The sequence below is a fragment of the Cryptotermes secundus genome, unplaced genomic scaffold (genome assembly GCF_002891405.2).
Source record: "Cryptotermes secundus unplaced genomic scaffold, Csec_1.0 scaffold634, whole genome shotgun sequence".
NCBI lineage: Eukaryota > Metazoa > Arthropoda > Insecta > Blattodea > Kalotermitidae > Cryptotermes > Cryptotermes secundus.
The window spans coordinates 1,278,133-1,303,329 of record NW_019737091.1 but is presented as its reverse complement, the minus strand read 5'-3'; the positions used below and the strand labels follow the sequence as shown (position 1 = coordinate 1,303,329).

Genomic DNA, 25,197 nt, shown 5'->3' with positions numbered 1-25,197 from the left:
TTGGATTACTGGATTGAGGTGAGGTTATTGTTTCTGGTGAGAAGTAATTAACATTCAGCCACTGAACTGAGTTCAGGGTACTGTTCCTAGTGAGCGGTAAATTTACCCTGAAGGACTGTATTGTATTCAGAGTATTGTTTGCGGTGGGTGGTAATTTACACTGGATCCCTGAACTGAGTTCAGAACATTGTTCTTTTTGTGAGAAGTGATTTATATTTCCTCATTGAACTGAGTCACTTTCAATACTGTGCTGCAGACACAATTTCTCTCATACATTAGATGCGATGCTTGCTCAACATCTGGGGTGTTATGCTCTTCCTTCGACTGTCCTGGGTTGTTGGTCAAGCTGGAATTGGTATGTCATACATTTAAAGTACTTCATCTTCAATAATTAACCATAATATAATTCTCAATAGTTCTTAAATCTTAATGTCCCTCACCATTACTATGAGTCTTATGATCCCTTCAGATTCAAGGAATCAGGATTAAGTAAATTTGTTAGAAATTATAAGAAATAAGATTATGGACATAACAGCTTGTAGCTTGGATCGTTCTTATGGAAGAAATTAACACAGTGGATTGTTAACATAGGATCTGTACCTTTACAGAGCACAAGGTTTAGATGTGTTTCATACTTAAGCAAAAAGTAAAGTTGCCTTGTGCTTAACTAATTAAGCACTACACCAAGAAGAGTTATAGGGAAGTTAATGTGTAGATCCATGTTTTCTTGACCTCAAAACTAGTTGGAGGTGAGTGGTCAGCTTCACACCCTGACCTCTTTACCCCCCGGGGAAAGAGCATCCGGTACTGATTGGATAGGAGGCTGGATGTGCCACAGAGTTGGTCTGAATAATGCGGAGAACAGAAAATTCTTGACCCTTCCAGAACTCGAACTCCAACCCCTTGATCGTCCATCCCGTAATCAGTCACTATACCGACTGCGACATCCAGGCTCCTTCATGATACAAATGTGAAACAGATGATATTCTGACACATAGAATGAAATTGTGCCTATGTTCACAGAGCTGCATGGCTGGTGGTTTTCCTGTTGCAGCAAGGTAACTGATGCAATATGCCATCTGTTACAGGTCACTTTCTGGTATGGTTAGGCACAATCTCGAAAAGGGTCTTCTAGGGAAATGAAAATTGGCCCAATATGTCTATGAAGAATGTCACAGACTAGGCTGGGATGAAGCCCAGATTTTGGAAATTGAAAGCAATAGCAGGCACAGGAAATACAAGGAGTCAGCCCATATGGCCTATTTAACCAATTCAGTCAGCCAACCCAGTTTTTATATTTCTCCCATATGGATTCCCCTTATCAGCAATGCGGTTAGCAGCTCACAGGGAAAGTCAATATACAAATATTATGTTTCTGGACATTATCCACTATCATTTTTTATTTACGAGTAAAAACACAATGTTATCAGAGACTGGATTGTGTCTCCGTCTTCACATAATACCTACTCAGTTGGGCTCAGTTGATAGAACTAATCCATATCTCTGGACACCTGTACCAACACCAGATAGGGTATACAGGCCAAGCCCAGCTTAAACCATCTGTGAGAGCTAAGAAAAAACATTAAAAAAACTGATTCACTTAGCTCTCGCTTTAATATTATGTCTTAGCTTTTGCAGATGTTTTATGATGTGCTTGGCTTTGTATATCCTACATTGTGTTGGGTACAGGTGTCCAGAGATAGGGACTAGCTCTGTCAATTGAGCCCAACTGGGTAGGTTTTACCTGAAGACAGAGACAGAATCCAGTCTCTGAAACATTATATTTTAAAATAAGAAAAAGGACTATGGATAATATCCAGAAATATAATATTTGTATTAATGTACCATCATCACAAACTTCTAGATCTTAAGCACAATATAATCTGATATATTCTTCTTAAGTTAAAAAGGTAAAGATATCCCTCTAACAGGCCATGGAGGTCCACAGGATTGTGAGACGTTGAGACTCCCACATTTTTTAGACAGTAGGCTCACAGATGGCAGTCTTACATACCAGCCTCCCTTTACCCCCAGGAAGATTCTGATACTCATTTCTATTAGAGGCTGAGTTGATCCCAGGGCCACAGTGTGGCTGGGAGGATTAGGTCAATTGAAATATCCAATGACTGCATTGGGAATTGAACACATGAATTTTAATCTTTGGAGACATGAAAACACATTTAGAGCTAATAAAAAATTAATATCCTAAATAACTTGAGTCTCTGCTGGAATTGATTATTAATGCAGCAAAACTCAGTAACTTAGTTGACCATCAAAATATTAATGGATTTGTTCTTGTAAAGTATTAATATATTTATTTAATGTTTTAGGAGAAGGAACAGCAATAATATGCCTTGCCAACATAGTGACATTGGTGACAACCATTTCTATGTCTGCTGTTTGTACAAATGGCCAAATTAAAGGAGGTAAGGCATTTATCAGGCTAACTGGTGAAATAAAATCCCTGTGTCTAGGGCCAGCTTTAGAGTTGTAGTGGCCCTGGGGCAGTCATCATATGGAGGTCTCTATCAGAAATATATTTAGGTTATGATTTTCTTCTTCCCCTCTGATTATTTCTTACAAGAATTAAATATACCACTTAACTTTTCGTGCTTTTAGAGAGGCAAATGTCTCAATAAAATCTGCAGATTCTCCTTCTGTTTTGCGGAGGCCCTATTGCAACTATCGTGGTCACTCCCCCTTTAAAGAGGCTTATTTAATGTATAACTCTGTAACTCACTGGCCCATACTCTGCAAGCAAACTATACCCACCGAGCGACCGCTGCTTGTCAGCAAAGTTAGTGCCAACATAAACTGCTGGTTGTATCCAGTGCACTTTCGTTAAATGGGCTAACATATGTGATGTAGAGTACTGCATATATTGGCACAGCAGCTTCAGGTGATTTTAGACAACTACAATGATAGCCTGAAGTTAATGAGCTCTACATAGTATCATGTTGCTATAAGGTTGCATACATTGTTTAATCAATTTGTTGTGTTCTGGCAGATATTTAAATTTAAAAGTGAATGTTAAACAATAGGAATACCTCAGTATATTTGTAAAAGAATATAGATTTCTAAATTAATTCTCAAAAAACACCTCTCAAATAGCTTATATTGTTCATTGGTCAAAATGATGTAATGATGTCTGCAGGCAGTCAGCTGGAAGAGAATTGCATATTTTCAATCCTAATACCATTACCCCTGACTTCATTGTCAGGCATGTAGTGCCAGGAGAATTAAAATCTTTTATTCGTGGATATGCCAGAAGTTAAATGTTTAATGTTCCAATGGTAGCACAGCTGAGTCTACTTTATCTTTGCAGGTGGTATATACTACATGATATCAAGATCACTGGGACCAGAGTTTGGTGGAGCAATTGGCCTCATGTTCACACTGGCCAATTCAGTTGCAGTGTCAATGTATATTGTGGGCTTCTGTGAGTCACTCCAGGATTTACTCAGGACCTTTGGTACCACTCTCATTGATGGAGCAAGTAACGACATTCGTGTGGTTGGCCTTGTAACCCTTATAGGCATACTTGTTCTTGCAATAGTTGGCATGGACTGGGTTACAAGGGTCAGTAATTTTATAGCCTAATGTTCTTATAAATGGACTCAACAGATACTTGTTCTTGACAAGCTGAAAATTGTGACTATGGTAGTATTCATATCTCTTGATGTTTACAGGATGGCCACTGATATTGTACAAGCTAGTGTGGAACATGCCCGGTTCAAGTCTGCCACTGTGAGTTTCAAAACTAAATTTCATGTGAACTTGGACAAAGTCTTTGCAAATTCAGATGAAATATGCACTTAGGTGATGCATTTTTTTTATGCATAGGCGCAAACCTGACTTTGTGGATGAAGCAATTGGCATTTTAGGGGTTTCTCATTTTTCTCATAATCATTGCTTATACACGTATTTATCCTAGACAGTCATGATTTTGATACCACTTCTTGGACAATGTGCTCAGAATAGAGCCCAAGATTGATTTTGTATTTGATCAAGCACAGTTTTGAGGAGGCTCATTCACTTGTTCATAACTCTGTAAGCAACCTGTGTCACTGTAAAATGGGCCGGCACTTTATTCTTTTCTCAGATAACGTGGTTGTTACCTGGTTCTTGTTTTATTTATCTCATCCAGACTTCATGGAACTGTATTATTATATATTACACCAGCTGGCCACCTTGGCCACAATGAAAACATAGAGCCAAAAATTGTACAAAGGGCACATTCAAGTTCTGTCATTTTATTTTCAGCTGAGGAAAAGTATTTATAGTTCAGAGTGTTTGAATAGAAAATGTTGCCTAATAAGCTGTGTATAATTTGTAGCATTCATTTCAGTGGTTATGGTAGAAGCATAAAATAGTTTTTAATGTATACAATTTCTATTAAAAAAGTGTCTGAAGAAAAGTGAAGTAGACTGGTTTCCTCTAAATGCCAGGACCTAACAGCTGGTGAGTCCTGTGTAAGCAAGTCAGCTGTTTCACACATATGAAAGGATACACAGAACTGAAAGGAAAGGCGTACCAAGAAGTTATTTCAGAAAGCATATACACATTCCAAAAAAAGTGACAGGCCTAAATGACTTCCAGAAAGTTGTTTTATGGAAAAATGTTATGGAGTAATATGATAAAGGCGAATTCCCTACTGCCAAAAAAGTAATTCTTGCTTTTCGGGGAGAAATAGCATATGAAAGTTCAGTTAATATTTTATTTATATGCTATTATTTACTAGTTTAGTTTTATTCCTACGTAGTCTGTTCTGATATCATTTAAAGCTACTGCTGCTACACATGTGTGTGTAGAACAACAAATTGGCAATGTCACAGAAACTCCTTATTCGCTCTCACCCAGTGTCAAGAGATATGAATCCTACTATAGTGAGGAGAGAACCGACATATACTGTATGTATAATATGAACATTTTCGGATATATGATGTATGATGTGAATGGCAAACTATAATAATAACTGTTGACCTCTGCTAATAAATTAATACACAGATCTTCAAAATTAATAATTCAAAATTATCCTCCTTACCCATACATGTAATTGTTTCATTAGAGTGTTTATTGAATACTGGAGACTCAACATAACATGTAAGAGATCTTGACTTTTTGTACATTCTTTGCAAGTTTCAGACACTTTACAGGGCTCTGTTTTTCTTTCTCTTGTAATCACAGAGCAAGTAAGTCTCACATAATGAGCACCTAAAATTGATATATTGTTCCGGAATGATATCACAATGTACAGTGTGTCTTTCTAATATTCACTAATTTCTATTTCAGACGCAAATGTGCTTGCTTTTTGTTTTAATTGCTTCTCAAATTGATTTTATGGTTGGAAGCTTCCTGGGACCTCAGGATGATGAAGAAATAGCAAAAGGATTTGTAGGATACAATTGTGAGTTTCTTTAAACTATATTGGTAAAAACGTAATATAGCAAAAAGTCTTATGAAAGGTAATGTCTTCACATGTAAGCAACTCCCCCACCCCTGTCATTTTTTAAGCTCTGTTGCCAGATTATTAACTAGCACTCGCTGCATATTGACATCCATGAAATATCCATGGAACAAAATTCTTGAAAAGCTGATAGTCACTCAGCTACTCAAGAAGTCTCCTGTCTTTTACAGCATCTGAATGTGCATTACCTTGTTCATAAGAGCTTGTTTCTGTACCCAATCCTGAGCCAGATGAATCTAGTCCATATCATCTCTCACATTATATATCTATAAGATACATTTTAATGTTATCTTTATTCTGTGTCTAGGCTTCTCATGTAATCACTTTACTTCAGGTTTTCAAATTGAACTGTAGAATTTCTATTTCATTTATTCTGTTATTGACATAAATACTGTATACTGTGGCAAATTAATTATTATGTGACTTGGTATGAATATCAGTTTGCTGGAAGCCATCCGAGGCCCTTGAAGTTTTTAATTACAAGTTATTAACAGTACCTACCTGATAGCTGTAGAAACTTTTGGAGTTGAATAACATTGAGGCCATTTAATCTATAACACTACCAGCAGTGAGTTACGGTCTATTATTTTTGAATGGTAATAAATCTTTGGAAATTATTCTACTTTCATGAATGAAAATATTAAAAAAAGAATAAAAACAGCAACTTAGAACTGTACAGATATAGTTATAAGACATAACTGCTGAATAATCTTTAAGGGTCATGACTGAAAATTTTATGTTGTGTTGGTACAGTTGTATATACTGAATTCTATCATCTCCATCAGAATCATAAAATTTACATTGCCAACAACAATTTTAATAGTTTCATACTGGAAAGAATGTATTGTAGTGTGTTTATCTATTGAAGATGTTGTTCAGTTTGTTAATTGAGTTTATTAACAACCTACAATTCATAACTACAATTATTTATAACACACTTGCTAATTTATACAGTTCACAATCACTACATGTTAATCTTCTCATGATGAACTTTCTGTGGCTATCTTCCACCGAGAACTCTTTCACTGTCACTTAAACAATCAAAACACTCTCGAATACTCCCAGATACTCCAAAATAGTGACATCTGTTCTGTCTGTAATTGTCAGTATATGGCCTCCACACTGACCATGCAGAAAGCAGCCTATATTGTTGGAATGTGATTACCGACCAATTGCAAAGCAATGGTCGCGGCATGGACTCCATAGAAAACACAGCGCTCCCATTGTTGCCTTGAGTATATTTTGTTGCAAAGTGTTTCGAGGTCGGTCACCTAGCAACACTGTGTCCATCCATGTTACAGTATATATAAGAACCAAATTTCTTACATTTAAATATTTTTAGCTTTAGAATTTCTTTAATAAGAAATTATCAGTACCATTACATTCTCTACACTTGATGGAACAGTTCTATCTATGACAAAAGATTTTAAAAACAATAGTATCTTCAGTAATGTTCTTTGCATACTTTGAATGTCAGAAAGATAAAAATACTTGATATAAGATATATTTATTTTCTTTGTTTTTCATTTACTAATAGCAGAAACATTCAGGTCAAACCTGGGACCAGATTATCGCAACTATGAGGGAGTTGATCATGACTTCTTCTCTGTCTTTGCTGTATTCTTCCCAGCTGTAACTGGTATTGTGGCGGGAGCCAATCTGTCAGGAGACCTTAAGGTACTTCTGTTCACTTTAAACGTTAGAAACAATATCAATTAATATAGTCTTCCTGTGTACAAAGTTAACACAGTTCTTTCAATCTAATAACTCATTATGGAACATTATCTGAGAGATAAATTAGGCTTCTGATGAATTAAAAACTCGCGAAGAGTTGGGAACATTGTACATTTATTTTATAAATAAGAAATAAGTCGAATCTTTCAGAGGCGAAATTTATAAATTTAAAATATATTAGGAAGGAATATGAGATTACTTTGCACATTTTGTTCAGTCCCTTGACAAAATTCTGAGTCTCAGAAGAGCTACGTGTGACCAATTCTTCATGGACAGAATGAGAATTAGGGAAAAGAATTAGGCATAATGTAAGTCAGGAATGACCCTTATCCTTATCTTGAACCTGATAAAAATGTAGAATTGACCAACATTGTTTTTAATTAAGTAATAACAAATGATGTAACTGACTATAATTACAATTTTCAGCTGAGACAATCGTTTGAAATTCTCTTATATTTCTTATAAAACGGATTCCTATTTAATTTTCAAAGAATATCTCATAGAATACAGTATTGTAACGTGTTTTGCTACTGAAGATGCCGTTTGGATTGTTAATTAGTTTATTTAACAACCTACAAGTCGTAGCTACAGTTAATTATAACACTGTTACGGGTTTACACAATTTACAGTTTCACAACTACTGCTATCTGCAGTATTAACAATTACTTGACTGCAATTAACTGGTTACCCTTTCTCTGGTAATTGGCTCAATACTCACTAACTAATCACTCACTACTCACCAACTAATCATTTCTAATCACATGTTCCGGTATTCTTCTTTCCCTGTTCACGATTCTTTCCCTAAAACTGAACTCGGTGACTGTTCCAATTCAACTGTCTTCGGCGGCCGCTATCTTTCAACTGACTCCTTAAAGTCAAAGTCACATTGCGACTGACGGTCAATCAGTCAGTAAGTTTTGGTGTGGAGCCCCATTTGGAGTTCATGACCAGATATTAATTATTACCATTTGACAGTTACGGTCTTGTTTCTGTGGGGCGCCTTCTCTGATGAGAGGACGGATCTGTCTTTTGTATATGCTGCTGGCCCTTGCAAGCGCAGTCTTACTCGGGTCCGAGTCCCTTGGGACTTGCGACCATATTTTACTGTCTCAGAATTGAGACTTCCCTTTTCGTCGCCTCCTACGACTCGCAGGGTCATTAAGCAGTGCAGTTCTCTTATAAACCCTCAGCCGGGCAACGGGAAACGGCCTCACTTCCTTGTTGCCTAGTCGCCGTGTTTACAGGTTTTGCTGGGCAACGCTGTCGAGAGTTGTTTACTGCTGCATAGCAACCGCGGCATCCCTTGGTAACGTCAGCGCGGGAGGGGGCGGGGTGTTGACTGGCCTGTTACCGTAGCAGCGGCAATGCTCCGAAGGTGTTATGTCACCACTGGCTGGGAAGGCGGTGTCCTGCATAGTGCAAATACATAACAGTATAATAGTTTGATTCTCAAGTGTAAGAAACCTTATGCAGATATTTTTGATGTTATAATATTTAATAATTTTTTGAAAAATGAAACTTAAAATACAATCCATAAAAAGATGTTACTAAGAACCTATGTATTATTAGACATATTTAAGAGTTAAGTCGAAAGATTTCTGACGATGATGTGTAACAGGGAACATGAATATTAAGATCTAAAATTTGTGATGATGGTGTATTAGTACAAATATTATTTTTCCGGACATTATCCATCATACTGTTTTTATTTAAAACACACTGTTTTGGAGACTGGATTCTGTCTCTGTCTTCAGGTAAAACTTATTCAGATGTGCCCAATCAAAAGATGTAGTCCCTATTTGCAGATGCTTGCACCAACACAAGATAGAGTATGCAAATGAAGCACAGCATGAACCATCTGCAAGAGTTAAGAAAAAACATTAAGATTTTAAAGAACTTCACGTATATAAGGCCCACCACCATATATGTTTAGTATTTTAACATTTTAATGTTTTGTCTTAACTTCCCATTAAAAACTTCCACACATATGGTGCCAGGCCTCATGCATGTGAAGTATTTTAACTCTTCAATGTTTTGTCATAACTCTCACAGATGGTTTGTGCTGTGCTTGGTTTGCATACCCTGTCTTGTATTGGTGCAGGTATCTGAGGATAAGGACTAGCTCCATTTATTGGACCCAAATGAGTATGTTTTACCTGATAGAGAGAGACAGAATCCAGTTTCTGAAATGTTGTGTTTTAAATGAAAACAGGATTATGGATAATGTCAAAAAACATAATATTTGTAGCACGAATATTATTTTGGACACTACTAATCACTGGTCCAGTGATCAGGCCTAGCTGTTTATGATGGTCCAAACTGAGTAGGTATCTTTTCATCCTTATGGCTAGTGATGCAAACATCTATTATCTGAAACCCTGTGTTTGAAAGAACTTTAAATGATGGACACTATCTAAAATAAGTGATGTTTATATTTAAGGGAATTCTGCACAACTTGTCAGAGCTATCATTCTCTGTATGACACTTCGTTCATATGTGGCTGCTATTCTGATTGTGTTGCAAATTATACATTTTAAGTGTTTTGTGTGTGATTGATTGTGTCAGTTCATATTAAACCATACATAGCCATGAAATGAGTTGGATGCAGCTTTGCAGTCACTTGTTTGAAATCTAAATATGTAACAAAGGGCAAATAAATTTTTAAGATAATCTGTTGTGGTCAAAATCAAATTTAATACATTTCTAATTGTAAGAGCAATTAAAATTTTAAACATGCTATCTTTCCTTGGTTCTATTAATGAATATATAACATTATTATTATTTAATCTTTCTTTTACTATCATAGCATGTAATATTGATTTCACAAGATTATTTGACAAAATTTTAATCATTCATTTGTACTGGTAGTGAACCTTAATATTTAACATACAATAGTGAAGCAGATATGCATCAATATTGAGTCACTTAGTGATTAAATGACAAAATTTCTCTGTTCTACTAACTGCAAAATTAGGAGACCTATAATTTAGAATTTAGAGCACTAGATAAAGAAAGACACAGTTGTGTTCCATTATGATATACTGTGCAAACCTAAAGAATAATTTTAGTATTACTAGCTTTCTGGAATTTGTCCATCATCTAATATTCTAAAAACCAGAAAATCAATGTGTTTAGGAACTGAATCTGCTCCTGTCCTCAGATGGAGGATACATACACAGTTGGATCCATTAGAAAGAGTTAATTTCAATCACTGGATTAGTCCCACTCACAGATCCAGTGATTGGGATTAGCTCTTTCTAACAAACCCAACTGAATAGGTAACCTCCACCCCCAACACACACACACACACACCTCTGCAAGAGAGAGTTCATCCAGATCTCGAAATACTGCGTTCTGTTTAAAATATCAGGGAACAGACTTTCCTTTCGTTTTCTTTACGTTCTAACAATGCAACTAGTCTGAGACTAACGAGCATTTCTGTTCTCTCTTAAACTACTACTACTAATGCTACTACTACTACTACTACTACTACTACTACTACTAGAACTAAACTCTGAGACTATGCCCAACAGTGTGTCCCAGCATCTGGTGTTTTGAGCACATTGTTGTAGCACCCATATCGCTAATTACACTAATGCGCACTTGCACTACACTAGTTCAAACGGCTTGAGTCTCTTGAGCCTCCTCACTGTCCTCTTGTTGTCAAGAAGCTATATTACTGACAATGGACAAGGACAAAACTGTTAACTGTAAATGAAATACACTTGTTGGAACTCTTTAGAACTGAAAAATAGTGATTATAATATAACACATGTTTTCAGGACCCCAGTAGTGCCATTCCTGTAGGCACTCTGCTGGCCATCTTCGTCACATTTTTGTCTTACATAGGCTATGCATTCATGATGGGAGGTTGTGTGCTCCGCACAGCTTCTGGAAATGTAACAGAATACCTTCAAGTTAAAGGTGAACCTGATGAATGGGCAGTCTTCAGCAACTGTACTGATCGAAGCTGTCTATATGGACTGCACAATGATAGTCAGGTTTGTCATATTAACTATATTTTGTATGATATAAGTACTTTTTCAGGTAATTTGAAAATAATCCTTTTGCCCTTAGGGATGGATTATTTTTTTAACTATAAAATTTTCTTTGCCAGTTATATTGAGTACTGCTCTATATATTTGTGTCTTTCAAGACAGTAAACTAAAAATGTGATATTTGTAAGAAACTGGGTAATTTTTTATTTCAGCATATCACTATTCCTAGTACCTAAACATTCCTACCAGAAAGATTTGAGGTTCACACAGTGGTATATACAAAAAGTCTGTTTTCTGGGATGTGACACACACAGCCTGGTAGAAGTTTACCATTGTTTCAGAGGAAAGCACTGCCCCCATCTTCAGAGCAAGCCAGGTAGTGTGCTCTGCTCACTCTTTGACCCTGAAGATGGTGGCAGTATGTTCCTCCAAAATATTGGTGAACTTTCATTAGTTTACATTGTGTAACTTCCCAGAAGCTGGTACCCTTCTATATTACTAGTAACTTTGTACACATGTAATATTGGAGGTATTTTTGTATTCTGTTAATAATACACACAATAAAAATTGTTTTAAACAAAATCAGCAAAACTATGACAAATATGCTTATATATCTTTAAAAAAATTGAAATAGGATTTACTGTTTTTAGAAATTTCTTTAAAAATTAATTGACTGTGTATAAAGGTATTTGTTATTAATTATTTTAAAATTGCAATGAATGGATTTTGAAAAATATTTTTATTCTCTCTTGAATGAAATGCAGTATCATGTTGTTATATACATGACATCTGTGTAGAATAAAGAAAACAGAGTTGAGAAAGATGCAGTATATATGCTTTATTTAAAACATGTTTTGTTATTAGAAAACAATAAAAATTAAGTTCCTAAAATTAGTAACAATATAATTTCTTACATATTTCCATCAGGAGTTGTTTTCACTTTGTGCTGGTTTCTTTGAACAGGCCATGGAGTTGGCTTCATCATGGGGCCCATTAATCTATGGAGGCTGTTTTGCAGCCACCTTATCATCTGCCATTGCTAGCCTTGTTGGAGCACCCAGAGTTCTCCAGGTGGGCCATTTAATTATTGTCAAGTTAGAAGGATTGTGTTATTGTAGATAAATAGTGGCATTTTGGACTTTAACATGATTTTTAAATAACTTGTTTCCATTTAAATCAGTTTCAGGTGTTATTTGTTTGTCTTTTCTATATGAATTTCAATTAAGAGTCAGGATAGCTCAGTCAGTATAGTGATGGACTACAGGCTGACAGGGTCAAGCTTTATCTCTACCTCACAGTGTCCAGACCAACTCTGGGTCTCAACCATCCTCCTATCCAGCGGTACTGGGGTACCACAGCGGTAAAGCAGTCAGGGCATGAAGGTGATCACTCACCTCCTTCTGATGCCAAGATGATGGTGCAGCTATACCTCCACACCCCCCTATGTCTTAATGACATGGTGGTTAATTAATTAACCACAGAGACAACTTTGCCTTTACAAACATAGCAGTTATTCCTGCTACTGCTACTGCTACTGCTACTGCTACTACTACAACCACCACCACCATCACAATCTTCTTCATCACTGTACGCTCTTGAGTAACCACATTAATGGAAAGGAGAATTAGTACCGATAGTGAAAACTAGAGATAATCCAGAATATTGTAAACTTTTATAAGGAGAATATTGTGATTTACATGGAGGTGATTGTTCACATTGTGGTCTTTTAGTTTGTGACACCATGCAAACCTGCTGTAGGTGAATACTGACATTTTTGAGGGAAATGCTACAGGGTTTAAATGTGTAGGATAAGGAAAATTGCTCTTCACTATTCTCATTAGCCTAGACCAAGCTCCATTTCATCTCCCCTTCCAGTAGATTTGCATGACCATGTTCCTTGCAAGCTGCATTGTTACCCTGTTTCATTATCCTAAACATTTCAGCCCTGAAGATGGAGTTGCATGTTCCTCAAGAGATCTCAGTATCTACCTTTAAACATATGGTAAAGGGGCAAAATTTGCTATAATACAGAATGGATTTTAATTTTACGTTCATGTAGTGTTAAGTGAGATGAAAATATTCAGTCCCGTTATCTGTTTGAAGTTAGTCTCTTTGGAAATTCATATTCATACCACTATAATGCATTTCTTTCATAATCCCAAGGGTTAACCATAAAAACTGATCTTGATTTAAATGATTTATTATTTAAGCTTTCTGAAAATGTTGCTTGTTTTCTTTAGGAATCATGTAATTGGAACATTACAGAAGTATTTCTATCAGAACAAAATACGTACCATTAGGATACTTCGTAAGGAATGCAGAAAATACTGTAAATAGTTGTGGTCATTTTCCAACTTCTTTTCTGTTTACTTGGTGTGTTAATGCAGTTCAGTTATGAATCCTATGGTTTGTCTGTAGTGGAGAAGATAGTACTTGTACATCTTTATAAGCTCTTATTTCTAAAGCTGGAACCTGAATAAAGTAAGATTTCCCACTTCCTTTCTCAAACTAAAATACAATGTGGCTACATTTCCTTTATAATTTGGTAATGAAATCGGTTCTTAGTGTATTTACTTGGATGAGTGTTTTAAATTTTTCTGCAATGATAGCGATAATGACATCATCAGTCATCATCAGTCTTTATAGATTATCACTGTTCTACTTGCTGAATATAATATCATACACCATTTATTTGCTGCAATGGCTTCTAACAAAATTCGTGAACAGTTCTAAGTCTGCTCTGTTATTTTTGTAATATGAAGAATGTTGTTAGAATGGCTGATGCTGATTCTGATCTATGTTAAAAGTAAAATTTCTGAGAAAAAATTTGAGTTGAATTGCAAGTAAAATTGCTGGCACTAAAGACATTTTTAATTTTAGTTTCTATAGAAATGCCAAGGACTATTAAAGTAATTTTACAGATAATATATTTATCTCCATTCTTCATTGTCTAGATAATGTTGGACCTTCAACTTCTCACAACCCTATGGTCCTTCATGGCCTGTTAAAGGGATAGCTTTACCATTTTTAAACTTTATCATTCTTCACATGAGAGAAAATCTTCCATCTTATGTTCAGAATAAGATTATAGAGGTCTGTTGCAAAATATGATCTCATATTATCATTCATAAGATATCTTTGAGGATACATGATCATATGATGAGGAACTTAGAGTATTATGTCATGGTAAGAAAGTTACTAAATCCTATTTTCTACATACAGTTGGAACTAAAATCAATATACTGGAGATCTAATTGAACACACGGGACTTTCTGCCTGCCTAAGCTATGATACACCCTCAAAGTTGATTTAAACAGAGTACAGTGGCCATGGTTTAACTTATCATCTCAGTGCACCTGTGTGATCTGCATTATCCCAGTACATGTTACAACTAAAAACTTGGGCAATGATACTAAAAAGTTTAAATCAGAGTTAAAGAATAATCTACATGCTCATTCCTTCTACTCATTAGATGAATACTTCAATGTAAATAGAGAATGATGTTTTGACTTGTTCTGTATCCAAAGGTACTAACCTGCTTAGGATTTATAGAATGTAAATAAATTCAATTCAATTCAACTCTGTTGTTACAAAAGCAGTTGTCTTTTCTGAGTGTCAAATTAGTCAGAATATAACACAATCACATTGTATTGCAAAGGGTTAAATGGCTTTTTCATATCATATTCTTTATTAGCTCTAGTTTAAATATAACAATTTGAATACCTGTAATATTCCTCTTATAAAATACATTGTTTCCAGGCTTTGGCGAAAGATAAACTGTATCCATTTATAGGCTTCTTCTCAAAGGGACATGGAGCTAACAATGATCCAGTTCGTGGTTATGTTCTGGTATTTGTTATATCATTTGGATGCATATTGATTGGTAAGAAAAACTTGATATTACAGAGTGTATAACTGTGTTTACCTTTCCATTTGTAGATTTTACTTTCATGAAGTGGTTTATTTTCACATCAGTGGATCGTTTCATTGTTTCATGATGCTATGTAGAGCAATATTTTTGTTTAAATATTAAATACTTTCATTGCTTGTGATCATTATTCATCCATATCTGAAATTTGGCATAAACTAAGGAATGAGAAAGAACTGGGAATAAGTCAGGCATAATATGTTTCCAATTGTTTGCTTGGATGACTGAGAGAAAAAATTAAAATCATCAGTTAGGATAGTTTCCCCACCGATGGTGTCTCCACCTTGTTGTGATGGTGGGATTTGAGTGTTCCTGAGACCCTGAGAGCTATACCGGTGGTAGTGTAGCTACTGGTAAGGTCACTCATACCATACAGGTCAAGGGGTAGGAGATAGATGAAGAGGGATGCCCTGGTCCTCCAGGTTTGGGTTTGGGTGTAAGGCTAACAACCTCATATCATAAAAACTAAATTGTTCAGAAGCCAGATAATCATCCTCAGATAGATGAACAAGGAAAATAGGAAGACACAGGTTGAGATGGTTGGGTGATGTACAGGATGATCTCTGTAAAATGAAAGTGAAAGGAAGTAGAGAAGAATGGAGGCAGATTGTTCAGGAGGCAGAAGCTCGCCCTGAGCTATAGTGCTGAAGGGGAAGGGAGGAAGGAAGTTAGGATAGTTGATAAACCAATTTCAATTTGAATCATGTTCCTCTTAAAAAACTTGTTTGTTTTTATATTGCGCCATCTTATCAGTGCAACCATTTATTCAAGTAGATTATCTCAAGAACAATGTCTTGTTTCTTTTCAGATGGCATTCAGTTTGTGTACTGGCTATTTTGATTGATATTTACATAGTTTTGCCAGTTTCCTTAGATAAGGCCTTTAAATGTCACTTCATCCACCTAATTTTGCCAATCATATTCAGGGCAATGTTTCATTTGCTGCAGTTGATGCATAGCTGTTAAATGGCCTGGCAGTACCTTTGTCCAGACAGGAATGGTACTCAAGTGCCTTCCAGTGTCTGGAACGATTTCTTCGTTTACTCTTCTTATTTGAGTTTTAAATTTGCTGATAAATTTTTAAAAAGCAATTTATTCCCCATGTAGTATGCTTAAGTTATATATTATCCACTGTCTAATAGTTTACACCCAGTGTTTTGTAAGTTGTGTTTATTCCAATCTTCAGTCTTGTACATATTTTATGGCTTCTATCTTCAAAACATTTTTCAGTAGATTACAGTAAATAAAGCGTCATATTAACACTACAATCAATAATCCGATCGCCATATGCAACGTAAGTCGTATCTTACATAATAGTACATTGCCCCTTGACCACTAATGTAATTAGGCTTTATATTAATAGCAATTTTTTCTGTTGTATAAGTGATCCATAACTTATTTTTGAAGTTGAGGCAAATCCTTTTTTGATTTTTACGCTAATAATTGTGTTTTATTGCATGGTAATTAACACCTTAGACTATTATTCAAAGAACCTGGGTTTAATACTGGTTGCTGTTATTAGAAAACTAAAGAAATATATATAAGGACTGTCAAGTTAATGATCAGATGTCATGTGAAGATAGACATTAATCTAACTCACGAAACTGTATGTTCTTGAAATATCCTTACATGTGTGTCCAGCAAAATGAAACCCTGATAGTATTACAATATTTTCTGACTCTACAAATGATTGATATAGAAGGTATAACATATATATTTTTTTTTTCAGCTCAGCTGAATGCTATAGCACCTTTGCTTTCAAATTTCTTCCTGGCTGCCTATGCCCTCATCAATTTCTCAGTATTTCATGCATCCATTTCTAAGAGTCCAGGCTGGAGGCCTGCATTCAAGGTAGGTAAGCAGACTGTTACTGCTACTGCTACTGCAGATACAGATGATGGTTACAGGAACCCAATTTTTTCCTGCTTAAGAAATCCTCACATTTCAGCATTCAGACTTCAAGACTTTTTTATGATTTGAAAGTAAATTAATTTCTTCAAAACCAGCTTCAGTTCTATCCTTTCACTTAATAGCTGGTCAATATAACAACTGATCTTAACAAAATTAGTTGCGATGTGAACTGCACAGTATTACCCTGATACTTCAGAAGAGCATGTTCCTGGAATTGCGTTTGTATATCAAGATTTGTCTATCGAGTATTTTTCAGTATTAATACTATAGGGGTACATTCTTAGTCTCATGCTATAGAAACTTCACAACTTTTCACACTTATCATTCATATGCATAACGAAATGTATATATATGTAAGCTAAACTTTTCTCAGGTGATTGATTAGCCTTGTCTATTTTTAACTGAAAACTAACATTTCAGAGATCTCCTCAGTCTCCATCATGAGGGTTAATGTGGTGAATGACCATATATCACTGATTTTCATATTAGTGTGTCAAATTAGTGCCTCTTCCCATTGGAGTATTATGTAGTATAAGGGCGGAATGAAACTGTGTGGTCACTCATCCAACTCTTAACCTTTCACCTTGTTGCTTAATATGGAGTCCCTGTTGTCATACAATATTGTTTCCTTTTTTATGTGCTCTCTGCTGTCTTCTTAGGATTTTCATGTTACATGTGTGCTGGGATGCCTTAGTAAACTGGTACTGGCATTCTATGCTTTGATAGTTTGAAATCTTCTTTTCTGTTTAGATCTAATTCTATTTCTATTGCTTCTTTGGCAAGTCAGTCCATGTTCTGGCTAGTACTTCGATCTCATGGAACTTTATCCAATGGCCTGATTCAGTGCTGTGTTCTGCCACTTCGGACTTGTCTGGTTGATACAAATGTAGTTGTCATTCATGTTCTTTACACCGTGTTTTATGAATTGACTTGCCTGTACATATATAAATATCCCCCACTTGCTATTATCACAGAAGAATTGGAAGATAAGTTCCACTGGTTCTGATCTAAACCCACATCCCTAGCATCTCCTCTATATGCAGATTTCTTGTATTAGTCAAATTTCAGACAATTAAATGACTACCAGACTGATCAGCGAACTTAACTTTATCAGTGTTATTCTAACATGTTTTTACTGCATAAACAGAAAAACCACCTACCAACAGTCACCTAATGTTTACCATCTTCAGTTATATGACTGAATTACGTTTTCTGCTTTAATGTGAGAGTTTCTCTTTTTTTTTACTGCATTATCATTATCACTTAGCGTTCATTGCATAGACTTGTTGGATACAGAAACAGCAGTCTTGTTATATCACAATTCACACAGAGAAGAAAGTGGTTCATGACAGCTGACGGCAATTTTGAATTGTGTGCCAATGATTTGCCAAGACGGATGTAAACAAATGACCTACAGTTGTGTACTGACCCTCTACATGTCATGTAAACTGAACTGAATTATTAGTTTCATAGTTGTTAAACAATTAATTCATAACACATGACCTGCATACATTGTTAAACTAATTCATGATATAAAGGTTGTGTATTTTGAAATGGCAGTTTACTTTGCTTTATGTGTAAAATAATGGTAATAAATTTAAAGTGTATTTTTAAACTTTGTTCATCGAAGTGTGACTGCACCAAATCAGTTCAGAACAGGGTATGATAGCAGGCTTTTATGAACCTATAGTCTGCTTTCTTGTTCCATATAAGCAAGGAATATCTGCCCCAGGTGAATGAATATCTGATTCCTAAGGAAGCTCCTGTACCAAAAGCAATTGTTTACATAGACAGTTATGTAACAATTAGTTAATCCAACCTGCCATACAAACATATACACCAATTTCAGGCTATGGTAGAATTTCAGCATTTATGTTGGTCTTGGAGCTCTGTGGTGATGCCAGGTAGCAATGGGTTTTATAGCCAGTATTTCTGACATACATTCTGCCTCCATTTTAAAAAATTAATTACCTTCCAAATGAAATGTTGGCCATGAAGACAATTTCTATGTGATGCCACTGTGTATACATAGACATAAAGAGGAAACCACTTTGACCTCTTGGCAAGAAGTAATACGACGTTCCTCTCTTGCAGCAAGAATAGCATTAGCTTAGTTTAATGTTTCAGTGTTGTTACTATTCCTGGGTAAGGTCACAATGTTCTACCACATCTGTTATATCTGTAGAAGAGGAAATTCTACTGATTTAAGAAGAAGTAAGCCATGGTTGTACAAACATTACATCTGGTGTGATATGATGAGCATTTATAGAATTGATTGAATAGGCCAAAAATAAAAATAAAATCATGAGGAAGTTCTTAGAAAAATAAATCTTTCAAAGAATATTTAAAACATTCATTTATTTTTATCACAATTAATGCCCGGTTACTATTTACTCTAGTTTGATACATTCCTCAACTGCTGTCAGTAAGAGTGAAAACTTATATGTAACATGAAATCGTATTATTCTTCTTATCTAACATTATTAAATTTTCAATTTTTCTTTCAGTATTACAATGCTTGGGTGAGTCTTGCTGGAACATTGCTGTGCATTGCTGTCATGTTCCTTATGTCTTGGGTGATGGCACTCATCACATTTGTGGTCGTCATCACACTCTATCTCTACGTCTCCTACCGCAAGCCAGGTATGACTAGCAGATTTATCAAACAATGATGTTGAATCACATTCACTAAGTCACAAGTTCAAGTCTCTACTGGGAAGCTAACTGTCAAGATTTTTTTTTTTCATTTTGTAGATTTCCTCAGGCCCTGTAGAGAAATATCAGATTAGTAACTTGCATTAGGCCATGACCATTTTCTTCCATATCCTTCCCAAGTAATTATTCACTAATCATCCTAATGTTCAACACAATTTAATCTCAGCTACTGTAAGCGTCATTAAATAATCCCTAAAAGAAAATATATTAACAACGTGTGTCACTCAAGTGAACATGTTCTGTTTGTGGCAACAGAACCCAACATCTTGGCTAACAGAGAACTATTTCATTGTTTTTCAACAGATATCATGATGTAATATCCAAAAAACTTTCACAGATCATAGTACATGGAGTCATCGTCAACACTAAACTCTGCCCAGTGAGTTTTTCCTTCTCACTGAGCACATGTAATTGTTGCAGAAAGTACTTTACAGGACCACGTAAAACAGCAGGATTGATGCAAGACAAAATGTGACATTTTTATTGAAGAGGAATTGGACGGTATTAGCACTCATTTAGAAAACACACAAAAATATTTCTCTGCTTGGTTCTCCATTGTGCTTGTCAGAAATTCAGATCCTGCTAAAACAAAGCTGTTAAAAATATGACTTCACAAAACTGGTTGTGCAAAATAATATACCCCCAAATTTTGAAGCAAGAATCTGGTGGTGTATGTGGTTTCTTTCAGACATTGATTACTTTATGTGGCTACATGAACAGTTCTAATGGGATTTAGAAAATTACCATGCAATTCATGAAGTTGAGGTGACAGCTGTGTCCTGTGTATAGGAATAGTGGCAGTATGCAAGTCCTGTGTAGAAGTTTAATGGTGTCGAATCCTAGATTTCATGGAGAAGAAAGCACCACATTTATTAGTGAAGGCTTTGCTGCTATGTGTAATTACCTATTTAATTTTCAGTGCTGAGCCCACAGGTAACTTGAATATCCAATGCACTTTTTAAAGAAAACAAATATGTTCCAGTGTTCATTTCATAGAAGCGTTCCATTTTTCAAGGAAAATGGCATGTAGGTCGATTTGGCTACTGCTGCATAGTCCATGGGTTTAAAATGAAATTTAAACATTCAAGAGAGAACATGTTACAATAAAATGTGAGATGGTACAGAGCAAGTTCTGTAAATATAGAAATAAAATTTCAACACTAAATATTTGGCTAACAAAATGAGTTTGCATAGTGAACGAAATGTGTTATAGTATTGCTGTAATCTAGTCTCGAACATGTATAAAACCTGCATCTGTTTATATATTGTGTCTGCATACACTTAGCCTTATTCCTGCTTCTTCTACTCTTATTTAATACAATTTCACTTACATGGCCTTTCTTTATCGTGCTGTCAGAGTCTGGACTATAAAATGGTGGGATGACTAATTAATAATAAATTGGAAAGGAGGGAGTCATGGCCTAATGGAGGTGTTGTGTTATTTGCCAAGAGGGACTGAGGAAAGCCACAGAAACCTCAGCAAAATGTGTAATCTTTTGACCAAGATTAAAACTGAGCACTTCCTGAATGCAAGTATTGAACAATTTCACGTTACAGATACACACACGAAAGTAAGAAGAATACTCCGATAGAAGAAGATAGGTGTGACTTGCGTATTGAGATACGACATAAGGATGACAAATCCTGAACAGTTTTAATATTTTTAATATTTAAAATTTATCAATATATATGATGAATATATATTTTAGTTATTTTAGTATAAAGACAACAGGGCATGCAATGAAGTAGTTTGACGTACATTGAAAAGCACCTGAAGATGGCACTTTTGTGCTGAAACATGTAGTGCAAGAGAGAACGGTAAGGTGAATAAATGTATGCACTGTAAGACAGTTAGAATAAATCATGGGCAAGTATTGAATGTTGTGTTTACAAGAAACTCCTCGGTTTTTGTTATGAATAACTGAATGCACACTGAACCTGTATGAGAGGGAAGAAAGCAGTGTAAGCCAAAGGTGCTGTGAGCACATTGGTCCTTTTGTGACTGCTCTTCCTTCATGTACATAGGTGCATGGGATAGAACAGTGGAAATCTTGAGGTAGTCTTTTAAATCCTGGTGAAATTCCAAATCTTTTTCACATAAGCCAGAAGGTCGCGGGTTCAAATCTTGATGAGGTCATTGGATTCTTTTCAATTGACCTAATCCTTCCGACCGCACTATGGCCCTGGGGTTCACTCAGCCTCTAACAGAAACGAGTACCAGGATTTAAATAAATAATTTTCCTGGGGAGTAAAGCGCAGCCGGCACGTAAGGCTGACAACCTTACCGCCATCTTTGAGCCGATTGTCTAGATAATGTGGGACCCTTAACGTCTCACAACCCTATGGGCCTTCACAGGCTGTTACAAGGATAACTTTACTTTACTTTACCGAATATAACAAAGGATTTACATAGAATTGAAGCATATCCACCTTTATAACTACTTTCTGTGCAAAGGTTCAAATATCTCTTGTTAGAACACTCTGTACACTTTTTCAATAAAGCACATTGTGTCCAGTGACTGTGACTAGCTCATCCACCTGAGGACGGAGACAGATTCAGTCTCTGAAACGTTGTGGTTTTTGTCTTATATATATCAAACGATGGATAGAGTCCAAAATAAGCCTAATAGTTCTGTACAGCAAACACCATTGTCAGAATCCTTTTAAGTCTACATTGTGTTTTCTTGTACAGTTACACCCTTTCATTGAATACAGTAGAACGTTTAAATGCAAAATTGATCACATGTCTCTACTGTGTACTTTTACAGAGGTAAACTGGGGCAGCTCAACACAGGCTCATTCATACAGCTCTGCACTCAAGGCAATGCTTGAACTAAATCGAGTAGAAGAACATGTCAAAAACTTCCGCCCACAAGTCCTTGTTCTTACTGGTATGCCCGGATCCAGGCCCCCTCTTGTTGACTTTGCATACCTCATCACAAAGGGACTGTCTTTGCTTGTATGTGCTGATATTCTCAAGGTAAGTAAAGCTTAATATTTATTTCCAGAAATTCATAAAACCTGAATATATATATATATATATATATATGCATACACACACTCACTCACACACACACACATACACACACACGTATTGTGTATATGTATTTGTAGTTTATTTAATGACACTGTCAGTAAATCATACTACATAATGTTGAATGACTGGATGGTAGTGAATAATGAATTGAAAAGGATGTAGATTGAAACATTCATGGCCTTATATTTATGTACTATCCTTGAATTTACCTATAGGGACCTAGAAACATCACCAAAAATCTGTTAGTACAATTGGTGTCCTGGCAGAGGTTCAAATTGAGCTCCTTCATAACATGATCTTTGGTTTTCCATTTGGAGGTCAGTGTATTCTCAGGTGGTCTTAACGGTACTGTATGACTTAGTTGACCTTAATATTGTGGTTTCCGGTACAGCTTTCCTTCGTACACTACAAAATTGTCCTAGCAGAACATTCATAAGATTGAATTACATTACATTACATTACATTGCGTTGCATTCCATAAATCCAAAGTTAGTCAAAATGCCTGTAGGATGTAGAATATGTCATATAAATACAAAACACATTTACAGTCCCATTGGAGTTCCCACACAAGAGAAACCAAGAATATGTAGTGACTACACAGAATGCTATTTAAAGATACATAAGTTATTTTCTAGACAATAGGTATTCATCAACAGAGTAGAATGAATATGTATTTAAGTATTTTTTCAGTGCTATTTTAAATCATTTTATGTTTTACATAGTCTACAGAGAGCAGATGTGTTTCTGTATTTACTCTGGTTGTCTTTTCAGGAGCTACATATTATAGTCCTAATAATAATCAGTGGACTGCACAAATTATAAAGACCCTCATGTAATTGTCCAGCCATTTATCATCTCCTCCCTCACAAATCCACACACATAATTTTATTAGTGCCTGTTCTCAAACACATAAAACCAATGTTCCTCCGTTAATATCAGAAACCATATTTCACACACACCCAAGAAATTGATAAATGTATAGTTCTGTGTATATTTACCTTTACAATTTTGGATAGCAGATATTAAGACAAATTATTGTGAACTGGATGGTAACAAACATTTCTTGAATTTAAACTGCTCTTAATTTTTTCATGAACAATATTTTTATTTGGCACTGTCATTTTTAATTTAACTTCACATTTTTGAACCATTTATTATCTGTTTTCTATACTGTGTTTTAGTCCTACTTTCTAGTAACAACAATACGTGAATATATGCTTTGTTTGTTCAAGCCAGTTATGACCATAATAAGCTATTACAGACAATAGTATTGGCATTATGGAATCCCATTTTCACGAATTTATTTCTTTATTCACCCACACAGTTTTTCTCAGTCTTCTCACAGATGTGTTCCTTATTGGTTTTAAAACTGAGAACAGTGGTAGTCAAAAATGTGTGGTTTTACTGTCTTGCATTCCCCATCATTTACAGCAATTTCCATCGTTGACAAATTCATTGTAAGATGTATTTCATCAAGCGGGGTTAGTACTGAAAGTGAAAGTAATGGCTCAGGAGAAGAGAGACCAAAATCAATGTGTCAGTAGTGTAGTGATAACCGTTTGTATTTCGCTTTTTCTGGTGTGGTGAAGCAGCATGTTTGATGCCTAAGTGTCTTCTGTGTGGAGAAAAACTTAGCAATAATGCTGTGGTTCCAAGTGAGGTAAAGGCTGTGCCATAGCTTAAGCGGTTAGTCACTGGCTTCCCACTGCAGTGGCCCAGGTTCGAGCCCAGGTCTGGTCAAGTATGATTTGTGGTGGACAAAGTGGCCCTGGGACAGGTTTTCTCTGAGACTTCGGTTTCCCCTGCCAATCTTCATTCCTCAAAATTCTCCATAATCATAATCACCTGGGGCAGGTGCAATAGGCCAATCATTGGCCAACATGCAGAGTGGATCCAGCTGGACTCCACCACCCAGTATGCAAATTAATTAAAATGAAGTAAACTGATATTTAAATCAAAGCATCATTCTTTGTGTTGGAGGGCTTTAAGCTGTTTTCATTGTTTGATGGAACAGAACAAAAAGCAGCTAAAATTTATGACTTTATCAGTGCAAACTTTGGAGAAGTCCAAGAAGCTAGTTATAAAGTAGCTGAACCTACTGTAAGAACAGAAAGGCTACATACAATAGTCAAAACGTTATTAATTGTTGCCTACAAAGACATAGTAAAAATTCTTCTGCATTCAAAAGCTGCCAGAAAAATCTCTTGAAGTTCCTATATCAGCTGACGCTATCAGTTGCTGAATTGGGTTATGTCAACTAACATCATAAAATTTTGAGGGAGAAAATTAATCTCAAAAGGAAATTCTCCCTTTGAATTTACAAGTCTACTGAGATTAGTGGTCTTGCTTAACTAAATGCCAACAAAACTTCATTTGAGACATTATCACAAGCAAATGAATGAGGAGCA

At 35.7% G+C, this 25,197-nt stretch overlaps 1 protein-coding gene across 1 annotated transcript in view; it reads left to right on the top strand.

Annotated features, from left to right (window-relative positions):
• Window positions 1-25,197, top strand: part of LOC111870153 (bumetanide-sensitive sodium-(potassium)-chloride cotransporter) — a 92,878-nt gene that overhangs the window by 50,481 nt on the left and 17,200 nt on the right. The window contains exons 3-13 of the mRNA XM_023862205.2: window positions 280-355; window positions 2,331-2,426; window positions 3,326-3,579; window positions 5,293-5,407; window positions 7,005-7,144; window positions 10,984-11,202; window positions 12,163-12,270; window positions 14,959-15,082; window positions 16,856-16,977; window positions 19,545-19,680; window positions 22,521-22,732. Of these exons, the coding sequence (XP_023717973.1) occupies window positions 280-355; window positions 2,331-2,426; window positions 3,326-3,579; window positions 5,293-5,407; window positions 7,005-7,144; window positions 10,984-11,202; window positions 12,163-12,270; window positions 14,959-15,082; window positions 16,856-16,977; window positions 19,545-19,680; window positions 22,521-22,732 (1,602 nt within the window). The remainder of the gene's footprint in view (window positions 1-279; window positions 356-2,330; window positions 2,427-3,325; window positions 3,580-5,292; window positions 5,408-7,004; window positions 7,145-10,983; window positions 11,203-12,162; window positions 12,271-14,958; window positions 15,083-16,855; window positions 16,978-19,544; window positions 19,681-22,520; window positions 22,733-25,197) is intronic.